The sequence below is a fragment of the Lissotriton helveticus genome, chromosome 4_1 (assembly GCF_964261635.1).
Source record: "Lissotriton helveticus chromosome 4_1, aLisHel1.1, whole genome shotgun sequence".
Lineage (NCBI taxonomy): Eukaryota > Metazoa > Chordata > Amphibia > Caudata > Salamandridae > Lissotriton > Lissotriton helveticus.
This window is the reverse complement of record NC_136063.1, coordinates 139,848,309-139,863,164: the sequence shown is the minus strand read 5'-3', so window position 1 is coordinate 139,863,164 and position 14,856 is coordinate 139,848,309. Positions and strand designations below refer to the sequence as shown.

Sequence of the window (14,856 nt, the reverse complement as noted above, 5' to 3'; positions counted from 1 at the left end):
CTACAGGGGCAAAGCATGGTCAGACGTGCCTTGATGTCTGTGCCTAGCCGCTGAATGCCATCTCTCTTCTCCCCTTACCTACCTGCCAGACCCTTACCCTCTGGTGAGCTACACACGTTTAACGTTTCCCTATTTCGCAAGATGCATCCAGGGGGCAGAGTCTTCTCCATGTTGACTGCTACGGGTTGGAAGGATCTCCTGCCAGTCATTTGTGCCCAATCCATTCTTACCAATGTTCACAAATTGCTAAATACTTAGTTGTTGCTGATGAGAGCAGTTTACCTTGCAACTTTTATGACAAGCCAGAGACCATAAGATCTAATATGAAAATGGTTATAAAATATGCATGTCAATCGGATTTGAGAATATCACACCGGGCTACAGAAAGATTGGACTGTTTTCCTCCAAATCGGCCCCAATTTTATTGGTCTTTTACCAGGCAAGCTCATTCACATTTTTTTATGACTAGATTTCGTTTAGGAACCTTGCACTTTCTTGTAGCTTTTCTGAAACAGGTGGGGTGGTGTGAGATACTACCCTCTGTCCATGTAATAACTTAGCACAACAAAGTACAATGCACATTATGCTACTTTGCGCATTATACAAAGACCCTAGGGTACGTTTCGATAAACAGATTCTAAACACAATTCGTCCCTGCTCCTATAAGGAGGGTTTTAATTATTTATGGTCATTATCAAATGTTTGCGTGTAACAAGAGGGAGAGAGAGGACTAGATAGCTAGTCCGAGTCCCCGAGGGTTTATATGTGATTAAACAAAGAGGACTAGCTTAAGTTGACCAAAGTGTTGCAGTACTCTAATTAGTTCTGTCACGGGCACCTTGTTGGTGTATTCATGAAGCCCTCACCCACCAACCTAGTTGGTGGCATGCTTCATCATCGGGCTCACCCAGTGACACCTAGTATGTCCCGGGTGTGCTACGACGCCTGATTACAGCGGAGCTGGTATATTGCTGAGAGTGCAGTGAGTGAGGTTGAGTGAGTTGTGATTTAAAACGGCTTGGTGGTGGTCCCAGTACCCGAGGGTAAATTAAATTTTAATAACTGGGCCGTCACCAGCGGTTAAAAGTAAGGCTACAGGACGCGTGAGGGTGGCGAGTTACTGCCCCCTGCGTCCTTCAGATGGTCGACATGTTTCAGCCAGTGCCTTAAAGTATTCTGGCTTTCCTCAGGACCGTTTTTTAAAAAGTCGGAGGACGACGGCGGGACAACAGGTACAAGTCAGGCACTGACCAGAAAGACTGGTCATCCCCTTACCGCTTCCCTCCAGGAAGCCTTGGCTAATAACCCAAAGCGTATGCATGAGAAGGGAATCCCCCTCTCACATATAGAAAAACACCTTAGTGAGTGTATCACATAGTCTGTACCACAACACTAAGTCTGTTTTATTTCACTACACCTTTTTAAAAAACGGTCCTGAGGAAAATCAGAATACTTTAAGGCACTGGCTGAAACAACTGGACGACACTTTTAGCACAACTTCGCTTTTGTTCATCGGAGCACTGACACTTTTGAATAGCGGTCGGTACATTTATCGATTGCAAACAGGTAGCTCATATTCGCTCTTGCTTTTGGGATACCACGGCACTAGATGACACACGTGCTCATGGCTGCTTCCCTTGGAGTAGTTTAGTTTTTAACATTTGACGGTCCTGACGAATTGCCTAGATCTTTTATGACTTTACCGGCAAGAAACATGTTGACCAAAATATACACCTTGAGCTAATATGGACCAATATATCCACCTTGGCCTACACTTGCTTTTAACATAACCTAGAGCCTGACACATTACAATTTTCCTTATAATTCCCTAAGAGTTATTTTTAAACTCCCCACTCTACTCATTCTCTACTCCCTCTCATCCACACCCATACTGCACAACAGCAACTTAAAAGAACTCTGGGAAAGAGACCCCCGCGGGGCCCGTTGGGCATTGCAGCGCCGGCCCAACGAGGAGCTGCCCAATGACGAAGCATGACACCTCTCGGGGTGTGTGGGGGCTTTTGCTCCTGAAGGATCAGATCCCCCCTGACTTGATTCCTCAGGAACTCTTTGAACGACCTTCCCACAGGAATGTCACACCTTCACGTATACCGGTTTCTATAAGGTCCTGTGCTTCCAGGTGACGTATAGGGGGAAACCGAGTATTAAGAAGTATAGATCCAAGCGGACGTCGAGCAGGCACGTGCAGGCCTTGGTGGCCGCTGGAGTTAAACATACAAAGCGACAAAGATTACAGGAGCAAATGCCTTCAAGGTTGTGGGAGAGCGGCCCCATAGGACTGGGCTCACCTGAAGGGGTTGTAGGGCTTCTGATGAGCGAGGACCAGGCGGCCCCACAACACGAAACACAACAAATTGATCTTTGCTTCATAAGGAAGTGGTAGAGATTCACAAGAGAGGAAAAGGTAGTTTCACCGGAGACTGTAAGTTTGAGTCTGGAGATGAAGGAGATCTGGGGTCACTCCGATTTACACAAACTGTGTGATCCTGGCCAATTCACTTTTCTCCTGGGTGTCAGGTCATTCATTTGCCAAAATTTAGGGGGCCTCTATGCACTATTCAGTTCGCACTTTCACTACATGAAAGAACATGAATTCATTCATTCACATATGAGAATATACAGAGCAATTCCATATTGGGTAATAAATAGGGGGAGGTCTAGTTTATTAGCTTATCCCGTGATATCTCATTACCAACGTGTGTCCCCAAACTGCCATGACCGCTCTCACATCTGTGCACCCCTGAGCATGGTTAAGATGCCCCAGAAGTGATCCTTTATCTGATGGAACAAATGAACTTAGCGCTTTAGCAGGCTGACACTTAACACTTGCACTTTTCATGTTAAAGACCCCGGGATCATTTTACCCGTTTACCGTTCTAAAGCACACGTGCTCTTAAAATGTTCGTGTGCAGTTTTAATACAAGGAGTCATGTTATAGATAAACCTGCAACTCGTTTTATGAACATTCTAGACTAGAGAATGAAGCCCAGGGGGCCTTGAAGCTGCCTCGTGGGAGTGCCTTTGATTTTGTACGAAAATATAATTATTCATAAGAACACTGAATACAATGACGTGAATGGGAAAATAATAACACCAGAAACCTTAATAATGCTGAAAAATACTAAAAAAGCTACCCCATATAACCATAATAATGACAAAATAGCAACAACAATAGTGAGACTCATAATAATAGGAATTATAGTAACGTTAAAGACACGAACAGTAATATTGATAGTAATAATAAAGGCACCAATAACAATTATAATAGAAATATTACTGGCAGTAAGAACAGCAACAACGAAAATAAAGAGAATAAAGAGAATAAAAAGAAGTACAGTATTAGTGCGATTAAAAACAATAATAGTTATCTCCAGGGCACGGTACCTGCTCCAGCTCCTTCTGCAGCTCCATCGCGCGGATGACGATGGGGCCCCGCACCGCGTACTCTACGCGCTTCACGCACGGGTTCATGGTGTCCAGGGAGAGCACCCGCTCCCGCGCCGTGCCGTTCTCCATCCTGCCCAGGGCGCTGTCCAGCTGCTGCCGCTGCCGCTCCTGCGTCGACCCGGACACCGTCCTGCGAGACAAGAGGCGAGAGCTCAGAGGTGGGCGCCAAGAAGACGCTACGCCTGCGACCTGCCGCGCAGCGCTGGCCGGGCTCCGGAGCCAGCTCATATCTAGCGCCTCGCTACGAGGGAGGGGCGCTGGCTAGAACCGATGGGAGGTGGCCAAAGTCCGTCTGGCGAGGCTCCACGTGCCCCCGCCACCGGTCACTTCCAGCGCTCTTTTTATGAATCAGTGTATTTGTATAGCATACACTAGCGAGTCATCGCCTCAGGGCGCTTGAAAGATGCGCGCACCCACGTGGCACGGTCAGCGGGGGCAGAAACTTTCACCCAGTGTCACGGTCAGCCGGAGCAGAAACTTTCACCCAGTGTCAGGAACTTCTCCTTAAACTATTTGTGGTTGGCCTGGCACACACTACAAACTGAGCCTTCCGAGGTCTCCCCCTGGCGGTGCCCCCTCTCCTGGCAGCGGAGGTTACCCGGGCTGGAGATCACGAGGGTTGGCAGTCTCTGGTACCGCCGACGTGGCACCTTCGGTGGCTGTCGGAGCTCGGAGACTCCGGCTCAGGAGGGAGGGAAACTTTCCGCCTCTTACGAAACTTTCTCCGTCCTCCCCCTCTCTCCGGATGATGTGTGCCCCGCACAAGACAGGCGTCTCTGCGCCGAGGGAGTGCTCCAAGGCGCTATATCGCGCCGGCTGCAGCCGTGGGTCGGGTGACTGCGCGCCGGTCGCCTGCCAGGCTGGCACCGGTCCACGGGCCGGGCCGGAGTTGGATCTGAGGACGGATTAAAGATGAGCAGGGCTGCTCCGAGGGCCAGGGCAGCCGGTCCCAGAGTGACAGCGGAGACGGTGCGCCTCTCCCCTCCCTCCAGCCCCGCGAAGTCTGCAGAGCAGGTTCCGCTCAGAAGTCACCCTGGGCGCTATTGTGTTGCAACCAGCCCTGCTGCGGGGGCGGGAGATTCCCACGGGCGGAGCAGAGGCGAGAGAGAGACTGCTTTCAATGTACAGGAAGAGAGGGAGAGACATTCAAGGGGTCGTCTCCTACAAGCGAAACCTGCCACAAACTCAGCAGAGCGCCGCCAGCCTGTCTCTTTCGTCCTGGCATCCGTCTCTAATACACTGCCTTCTCTGTCTATCGTTTGAGGGAAGCCTTTCTAGGCGGTCTCTTCCTACAGTCTATACCCGTGTGGAGGCAGCTGCGTAAGAAGTCTCTTGCACTCAAGCCTGTCTCCGAGTAGGAGTAGTGGCATTTGGAGGTCTCTTAGACCCCGAAACTGCCTCAGAGCGGGATAAGTGGCAATGGGCTGTCTCTTACAGTCTCGAGTTAACCCCTGTCAGAAGGAAGCGCACGAACTACGCCGTCTCTTCCACAGTCTGTGGGTGTCAGTCTCTCTCTGAGGGGGTCTCTGAGTGAGGGAGTGGAGTGGGTGGCAGGGGGGCCGAGTGAAGGTAATGCCACTGGGCTGTCTCTCTATGAGGGGTCTCTGAGTGAAGGAGTGGAGTGGGATGCAGGGGGCTGAGTGAAGGTAATGCTGGGCTGTCTCTCTCTGAGGGGGTCTCTGAGTGAGGGAGTGGAGTGGGCTGCAGGGGACTGAGTGAAGGTAACACCACTGGGCTGTCTCTCTATGAGGGATCTCTGAGTGAGGGAGTGGAGTGGGATGCAGGGGGCTGAGAGAAGGTAACGCTACTGGGCTGTCTCTCTATGAGGGGTCTCTGAGTGAAGGAGTGGAGTGGGCTGCAGGGGACTGAGTGAAGGTAACACCACTGGGCTGTCTCTCTATGAGGGGTCTCTGAGTGAAGGAGTGGAGTGGGATGCAGGGGGCCGAGTGAAGGTAATGCTGGGCTGTCTCTCTCTGAGGGGGTCTCTGAGTGAAGGAGTGGAGTGGGATGCAGGGGGGCTGAGTGAAGGTAACACCACTGGGCTGTCTCTCTTTGAGGGGTCTCTGAGTGAAGGAGTGGAGTGGGATGCAGGGGGCTGAGTGAAGGTAATGCTGGGCTGTCTCTCTCTGAGGGGGTCTCTGAGTGAAGGAGTGGAGTGGGTGGCAGGGGGGCCGAGTGAAGGTAACACCACTGGGCTGTCTCTCTATGAGGGGTCTCTGAGTGAAGGAGTGGAGTGGGATGCAGGGGGGCCGAGTGAAGGTAATGCCACTGGGCTGTCTCTCTATGAGGGGGTCTCTGAGTGAAGGAGTGGAGTGGGATGCAGGGGGCTGAGTGAAGGTAACACCTCTGGGCTGTCTCTCTCTGAGGGGGTCTCTGAGTGAGGGAGTGGAGTGGGTGGCAGGGGGGCCGAGTGAAGGTAATGCCACTGGGCTGTCTCTCTATGACGAGGTCTCTGAGTGAAGGAGTGGAGTGGGATGCAGGGGGCTGAGTGAAGGTAACACCACTGGGCTGTCTCTCTCTGAGGGGGTCTCTGAGTGAGGGAGTGGAGTGGGTGGCAGGGGGGCCGAGTGAAGGTAACACCACTGGGCTGTCTCTCTATGAGGGGTCTCTGAGTGAAGGAGTGGAGTGGGCTGCAGGGGACTGAGTGAAGGTAACACCACTGGGCTGTCTCTCTATGAGGGGTCTCTGAGTGAAGGAGTGGAGTGGGATGCAGGGGGCTGAGTGAAGGTAATGCTGGGCTGTCTCTCTCTGAGGGGGTCTCTGAGTGAGGGAGTGGAGTGGGCTGCAGGGGACTGAGTGAAGGTAACACCACTGGGCTGTCTCTCTATGAGGGGTCTCTGAGTGAAGGAGTGGAGTGGGATGCAGGGGGCTGAGTGAAGGTAATGCTGGGCTGTCTCTCTCTGAGGGGGTCTCTGAGTGAGGGAGTGGAGTGGGATGCAGGGGGCTGAGAGAAGGTAACGCCACTGGGCTGTCTCTCTATGAGGGGTCTCTGAGTGAAGGAGTGGAGTGGGCTGCAGGGGACTGAGTGAAGGTAACACCACTGGGCTGTCTCTCTATGAGGGGTCTCTGAGTGAAGGAGTGGAGTGGGATGCAGGGGGCTGAGTGAAGGTAATGCTGGGCTGTCTCTCTCTGAGGGGGTCTCTGAGTGAGGGAGTGGAGTGGGATGCAGGGGGCTGAGAGAAGGTAATGCCACTGGGCTGTCTCTCTATGAGGGGGTCTCTGAGTGAAGGAGTGGAGTGGGATGCAGGGGGCTGAGTGAAGGTAACACCTCTGGGCTGTCTCTCTCTGAGGGGGTCTCTGAGTGAGGGAGTGGAGTGGGTGGCAGGGGGGCCGAGTGAAGGTAATGCCACTGGGCTGTCTCTCTATGACGAGGTCTCTGAGTGAAGGAGTGGAGTGGGATGCAGGGGGGCCGAGTGAAGGTAATGCCACTGGGCTGTCTCTCTATGAGGGGTCTCTGAGTGAAGGAGTGGAGTGGGATGCAGGGGGCTGAGTGAAGGTAATGCTGGGCTGTCTCTCTCTGAGGGGGTCTCTGAGTGAGGGAGTGGAGTGGGCTGCAGGGGACTGAGTGAAGGTAACACCACTGGGCTGTCTCTCTATGAGGGGTCTCTGAGTGAAGGAGTGGAGTGGGATGCAGGGGGCTGAGTGAAGGTAATGCTGGGCTGTCTCTCTCTGAGGGGGTCTCTGAGTGAGGGAGTGGAGTGGGCTGCAGGGGACTGAGTGAAGGTAACACCACTGGGCTGTCTCTCTATGAGGGGTCTCTGAGTGAAGGAGTGGAGTGGGATGCAGGGGGCTGAGTGAAGGTAATGCTGGGCTGTCTCTCTCCGAGGGGGTCTCTGAGTGAGGGAGTGGAGTGGGCTGCAGGGGACTGAGTGAAGGTAACACCACTGGGCTGTCTCTCTATGAGGGGTCTCTGAGTGAAGGAGTGGAGTGGGATGCAGGGGGCTGAGTGAAGGTAATGCTGGGCTGTCTCTCTCTGAGGGGGTCTCTGAGTGAGGGAGTGGAGTGGGATGCAGGGGGCTGAGAGAAGGTAACGCCACTGGGCTGTCTCTCTATGAGGGGTCTCTGAGTGAAGGAGTGGAGTGGGCTGCAGGGGACTGAGTGAAGGTAACACCACTGGGCTGTCTCTCTATGAGGGGTCTCTGAGTGAAGGAGTGGAGTGGGATGCAGGGGGCTGAGTGAAGGTAATGCTGGGCTGTCTCTCTCTGAGGGGGTCTCTGAGTGAGGGAGTGGAGTGGGATGCTGGGGGCTGAGAGAAGGTAATGCCACTGGGCTGTCTCTCTATGAGGGGGTCTCTGAGTGAAGGAGTGGAGTGGGATGCAGGGGGCTGAGAGAAGGTAACGCCACTGGGCTGTCTCTCTATGAGGGGGTCTCTGAGTGAGGGAGTGGAGTGGGTGGCAGGGGGGCCGAGTGAAGGTAACACCACTGGGCTGTCTCTCTCCGAGGCGGTCTCTGAGTGAAGGAGTGGAGTGGGATGCAGGGGGGCCGAGTGAAGGTAATGCCACTGGGCTGTCTCTCTATGAGGGGTCTCTGAGTGAAGGAGTGGAGTGGGATGCAGGGGGCTGAGTGAAGGTAATGCTGGGCTGTCTCTCTCTGAGGGGGTCTCTGAGTGAGGGAGTGGAGTGGGCTGCAGGGGACTGAGTGAAGGTAACACCACTGGGCTGTCTCTCTATGAGGGGTCTCTGAGTGAAGGAGTGGAGTGGGATGCAGGGGGCTGAGTGAAGGTAATGCTGGGCTGTCTCTCTCTGAGGGGGTCTCTGAGTGAGGGAGTGGAGTGGGATGCAGGGGGCTGAGAGAAGGTAATGCCACTGGGCTGTCTCTCTATGAGGGGGTCTCTGAGTGAAGGAGTGGAGTGGGATGCAGGGGGCTGAGTGAAGGTAACACCTCTGGGCTGTCTCTCTCTGAGGGGGTCTCTGAGCGAGGGAGTGGAGTGGGTGGCAGGGGGGCCGAGTGAAGGTAATGCCACTGGGCTGTCTCTCTATGACGAGGTCTCTGAGTGAAGGAGTGGAGTGGGATGCAGGGGGGCCGAGTGAAGGTAATGCCACTGGGCTGTCTCTCTATGAGGGGGTCTCTGAGTGAAGGAGTGGAGTGGGATGCAGGGGGCTGAGTGAAGGTAACACCACTGGGCTGTCTCTCTCTGAGGGGGTCTCTGAGTGAGGGAGTGGAGTGGGTGGCAGGGGGGCCGAGTGAAGGTAACACCACTGGGCTGTCTCTCTATGAGGGGTCTCTGAGTGAAGGAGTGGAGTGGGATGCAGGGGGCTGAGTGAAGGTAATGCTGGGCTGTCTCTCTCTGAGGGGGTCTCTGAGTGAGGGAGTGGAGTGGGATGCAGGGGGCTGAGAGAAGGTAACGCCACTGGGCTGTCTCTCTATGAGGGGGTCTCTGAGTGAGGGAGTGGAGTGGGTGGCAGGGGGGCCGAGTGAAGGTAACACCACTGGGCTGTCTCTCTCCGAGGCGGTCTCTGAGTGAAGGAGTGGAGTGGGATGCAGGGGGGCCGAGTGAAGGTAATGCCACTGGGCTGTCTCTCTATGAGGGGGTCTCTGAGTGAAGGAGTGGAGTGGGATGCAGGGGGGCTGAGTGAAGGTAACACCACTGGGCTGTCTCTCTATGACGAGGTCTCTGAGTGAAGGAGTGGAGTGGGCGGCAGGGGGGCCGAGTGAAGGTAATGCCACTGGGCTATCTCTCTATGACGAGGTCTCTGAGTGAAGGAGTGGAGTGGGCGGCAGGGGGGCCGAGTGAAGGTAATGCCACTGGGCTGTCTCTCTATGACGAGGTCTCTGAGTGAAGGAGTGGAGTGGGCGGCAGGGGGGCCGAGTGAAGGTAACACCACTGGGCTGTCTCTCTCCGAGGCGGTCTCTGAGTGAAGGAGTGGAGTGGGATGCAGGGGGGCCGAGTGAAGGTAATGCCACTGGGCTGTCTCTCTATGAGGGGGTCTCTGAGTGAAGGAGTGGAGTGGGTGGCAGGGGGGACGAGTGAAGGTAACACCACTGGGCTGTCTCTCTATGACGAGGTCTCTGAGTGAAGGAGTGGAGTGGGCGGCAGGGGGGCTGAGTGAAGGTAACACCACTGGGCTGTCTCTCTATGACGAGGTCTCTGAGTGAAGGAGTGGAGTGGGATGCAGGGGGGCTGAGTGAAGGTAACACCACTGGGCTGTCTCTCTATGACGAGGTCTCTGAGTGAAGGAGTGGAGTGGGATGCAGGGGGGCCGAGTGAAGGTAACACCACTGGGCTGTCTCTCTATGACGAGGTCTCTGAGTGAAGGAGTGGAGTGGGCGGCAGGGGGGCCGAGTGAAGGTAATGCCACTGGGCTGTCTCTCTATGACGAGGTCTCTGAGTGAAGGAGTGGAGTGGGCGGCAGGGGGGCCGAGTGAAGGTAATGCCACTGGGCTGTCTCTCTCTGAGGGGTCTCTGAGTGAAGGAGTGGAGTGGGATGCAGGGGGCTGAGTGAAGGTAATGACACTGGGCTGTCTCTCTATGAGGGGTCTCTGAGTGAAGGAGTGGAGTGGGATGCAGGGGGCTGAGTGAAGGTAATGCCACTGAGCTGTTTCTCTATGAGGGGGTCCCTGAGTAAAGGAGTGGAGAGGGCTGTGTGACAGTGAGCGCACTAGTTGTTATTGCCGGCGCGCGCCGGAATACCCCAGACCCTGCGCTCACACCGGCTCGCGTGAGCACGCGTATAAATAAAGATGAGTGGAGCTGCACAGGCAGTCCGCGCCTGTCTTCACACCCTGATCAGCGGGTCACATCGACAGCGCGTGCGGAGCGCACCAGACCCCCCAAACAAGCATTGGTAAAACCTTCTGAAGAAACTTTATTTATTTCTGAATACTGTGGCCATATTTTTTATATCGTTATTGGTCTGGTGATAGTAACTGCCTCATATCCTATATTTCTACATAAAGCCTCCGTATTTTTTTATACAAATCTTACGCCTGGTGTCCATTTGTGGTGGGTCATTGCGTTTATTGTATGTGATCATAAATGCTTAACTAACTTAGCGCCCTGAAGATTAGCCTGGTCTGCTCGCGCCACACTACCTAGAGGGCGAGCAGGGGTTATTTTGGAGGAGTAAGTCCCTTGCCCTGACTAGAGGAGAGGGTCCCTGCTTGTCACAAGTGCAAACCTGTGCCAGCCAGAGACCCCCAAATCTAACAAAGGGACTAGGATGCATGAAGAGAGCCCTAATCTGGCTACACATAGACCCGACCTTCCCGCCAATTGCACTAAGACACAGAAGGATCCCATTCCACCTAGGGCCATTAGTGGAAGAACTGCAAAAACTCGAGAATCAAGGAGTCATTGAAAAGATGTCTGGGCCCACGCCATGAGTGTCACCTATGGTGATTTATTTATTTTATTTATTTGTAGGTTTATATAGCGCTTGAATCACTCCAACAGGAGTATCTCTGCGCTTTTTGACCAGTAAATCAGCAGCATGATGTGAAGATGGAACTAGACTTCATTTTTGAATAGAATGGTTTTTAAAAGTTTACGGAATGTTAAGTGCTCTTTGCATTGTCTTAAAGCCAGAGGTAATTTGTTCCACAGCTTGGGACCAGTGGTAGACAAGGCTCTACCTCCGTGTCTGACCTTTTTGACATGAGGGACCACGAGGAGGAGATTGTTACTTGATCTAAGAGATCGTGCTGGAACATAAGTAACAAATCTCCGCTCTAGATAGATCGGTCCCTGTCCATTCAAGCACTTATGGATCAGGCAGCATATTTTGAATTTTGCCCTTTGTCGGATTGGAAGCCAATGTAGTTGCTTTAGGAGAGGCTTGGAGGCAGTTCTCGGAGGAGCATTCAGAACAAGGCGAGCTGCCGTGTTCTGGATGGCTTGTAGCTTATCCAGCACTCCTTCATTGGCAGATAGTAACAAACCATTGCAGTAATCGATCCGACTAAGGATCAGTGCTTGAACAAGGGTTTTCCTTACTGAGTCAGGTAGAAGTGGGAAGACCTTGCGGAGGAGACCATTAGTATGGAAGCATATCCCTGAAATATAGCTGGTATGTTGTTTTAGTGACAGGTCGTGATCAAGCCGAATTCCCAAATTCTTCACAACCTGTTTGGGTTCAGGGACTGCTCCTAGTTCTGACGGCCACCATTCTGGAGTCCATAGTATTTTAGCCTCCTCAAATAACATGATCTCCGTTTTGGTGACATTACATTGGAGATAGTTAGTAGTCATCCATTTTGCCACTTCTTTCATGCCTGACGAGAAAGAGTTCCTAACCTCAGTGGAAAGAGTTTTAAAGGGGAAAAGGAGCTGCGTGTCATCTGCGTATGATACGGGGATAAAACTGTATCTACGCAGTACTCCTGCCAGGGGTGCCACATAGATATTAAAAAGAGTGGGGCTCAAACATGAGCCCTGTGGCACCCCCTTGGAAATCTCTATTTCCGCAGAGCGATATGCACCCATGGTGACTCTCTGGGTACGATCAGCTAGGAAACTCTTTAACCAGTCAAGGGCTTTGTTCTTAATGCCAGCGTTCGACAACCGTTGAGTCAAGATGGTATGAGACACGGTGTCGAACGCTGCCGATAGATCTAATAGAACCAAGATGACTGAGAAGCCCTTGTCCTGGTAGGCGTGGAGATCATCAGTAACAGATAGTAAGGTGGATTCTGTACTGTATTTGGGGCGGAATCCTGATTGGGATTCATCCAGAGCCTTTACTAGTTCAATGTGTCCAGATAGGTGGCGATTAACATGCTTTTCTATAATTTTCCCCAAGAATGGTAACAGGGAAATAGGTCTTAAATTCGTCAGGTCAGACCACGGTAAGGCGGTGTTTTTCCTTATTGGTCTGACAAGAGCTCGCTTCAATTCCTTGGGGACAAGGCCTGAAATAAGTGAAAGATTTACTAATTTATTGATCATTGGGCATAGTTGTTCGTCCAGTGTAGGCATTAATGTAGCTGGGATTGCATCCTCTGGACTCCCGCTTTTAATCTGTTTTATAAGGTTAGACGTTTCTTGAAGCGAAATGGCAGGAAAAATGTCCAGCGAGTGTGCATCAGATATACATTTTGTGAGATCAAGGGGAGGTGCTATATTAGTCAGTGAGGCCTGATTTGTCCATATTATTTTATCATAAATTTTGTCAATTTTATTAGTGAGAAAGCAGGAAATTTCATCACATAACTGTTGAGATGACATGTCGGGGGCTTCACATGCTGGGGGTTTAGCGAATGTTTGTAATATTTGGAAAAGAACTCTAGGGGAGTTTCCAGCCTCTTGTATTTGAGATGCAATATGTGCTTTCCGTGCACAACGTATTGCTTTATGATAAGAAGATAATGCACTCCAGTATTTCTTCTTGTCCTCTAAGAGATGAGAAGTTCTCCATCTTTTTTCTAATTTCCTAGCCCCTTGTTTGAGAGTTCTTAAGTGATCAGAGAACCAAACTTCTTGCTTTTTGGCTGGCCTAGATTGAAAAAGCTTTAGTGGGGCAATTTTGTCTATAACTTTCCTAGTTTCGCCTTCGAATTTTTTGAGAGCAGTTTCAATATCATCCGAAGGTCGTAGGACAGGAGGATTAAAATTTTCTCTAAAAGTAGAATGAGTGACTTTATGCCACTGTCTACGGATGCAAGGTAGGGTGCTGGGGTGTGAGAGGTTGGGTGCCTGGAAGGGGGTGATAAATTCCACAATGAAATGGTCAGTCCAACTCACCTGAGTGGCAGGCGGACATGATACAGGCTGGACATTAGAGAAGATTAGATCTAAAGTATGACCTGCCTGATGGGTGGGTCCACTATTTCTCAATATCAAACCTAAAGATAATAGGTCTGTCATTAAAGATTGTGCCTCGTTACAGTCTGGTTTCTCAATGTGGACATTAAAGTCTCCAACTAATGTAAACTCACTGTCATTATTGATATATGGAGCAAGTAGTTCAAGTAGGTTGTTAGTAAAATTCCTGTAAGGACCAGGTGGCCTATAAACTAAAGCACCTCTATAGTGTTCTTTAGGGGATGCCTGTATTTTAAAGACCATAATTTCAATGTCTGGGGAGCTAAGTTCCTCTAAAATCGTGACTCTCAGTTCTTCTTTATAGACAACAGCAATTCCACCACCAGTTTTCAGAGGGCGGTCTAATCTCAGTATTTTATAATTACAAGGAATAGCAAGAGTTCAAGAGCAAGAGATCACTGAGAAACCGCGCCAACCAGGAAAAATCAAACTCTGTATTGATATGCACCTCCCTAACAAGGCCATTCAATGTGAACGCCACAGAACACCAACCATGGATGACATTGTGGCTGATTTGAAAGGACCCAGGTGGTTTTCTAAGCTGGACCTGAAAGCAGGGTATCCTCAGCTGGCCCTTGTCAAGGACAGTCACTACAATACCACTTTCAGCAGGCACCTTGGACTCCGAAGATACAAGCGGCTGAACTTTGGAATATCATCGGCCACGGACATATTCCAAAACGCTGTCAAAGAGATCCTGATTGGGCTGCCTGGTGTACTGAATGTGAGTGATGATATCCTCATTCACTCAAAGACAGCAGAAGAACACTACCAGCACGTGAGAGCCAAACTGAAGAGACTCCTAGATCAGGGCGTCACCCTACACAGAGAAAAGCGCCTGCTATTTCAGCAGAAAATAGAATTCTTCGGCTACACGTTCATCCAAGAAGGTATCCAGGTGGACCCTCGGAAGTCTCTAGCCATCAAAAACGCATCAGCTCCTCTCATCGTGGCCAGAGTCCGCAGCTTCTTGGGGATGGCAACGTATTGTGGACGTTTTATCCCAGATCTAGCCAGAATGGCAGAACCACACCGAAATTTCACCCGAGCGGACACGACGTGGCATTGGGGTCCCGCCGAAGACATAGCATTTCAAGCCATCAAGAGCGCGCTTCTTGACCACACCACGTTGGTGTACTTCAACCCCGCCAAAAGGACAGAAATACTTGTAGATACCAGCCCCGTAGGCTTAGGGGCCATCCCCACCCAAGAGCAGGAGCCCGGACGATGGGCTTTTCTTGTGTATGCCAGCAAAGCCCTATCACCAACAGAGAAGCGGTACACTCAGCTAGAAAGGGAGCCCTAGCGATCCACTGGGCCTGCAGACAATTCCACCTGTATGTATGCGTACACCCCTTCACCGTTGTCACGGATCATCAGCCCCTGGTACCGCTGTTGAAGGGATCAGCCCCTCACCCACCGCCACGAATCGAGCACTGGGCCATCGGGTTCCAACACTACTACATGGAGGTAACCTCCGGGCCTGGCGCCAAGGACCCACCCGTCTTCCTGTTGAGACACCCAGACACAACAGGTGAAGAAAGTGAAGAACAAAATACCAACGCCGCTGAAGCACACCTGAATATGATCTCGGCACTCACGTGCTCCAGAGCATTAACACTCGACGA

The 14,856-nt window shown here is 51.8% G+C and overlaps 1 protein-coding gene across 6 annotated transcripts in view; it reads right to left on the bottom strand.

The window, feature by feature from the left end:
- The window catches only part of LOC144828423 (alanine aminotransferase 2), a 690,396-nt gene that overhangs the window by 226,836 nt on the left and 448,704 nt on the right, over nt 1–14,856 (bottom strand). For 5 of the 6 annotated variants that reach the window (XM_078686552.1, XM_078686555.1, XM_078686553.1 and 2 more), the window contains one exon: nt 3,406–3,598. The exons of the other annotated variant lie outside the window; for it this stretch is intronic. In XM_078686552.1, coding sequence (XP_078542678.1) covers nt 3,406–3,598 — 193 coding nt within the window. The remainder of the gene's footprint in view (nt 1–3,405; nt 3,599–14,856) is intronic. 6 annotated transcript variants of the gene reach the window in all.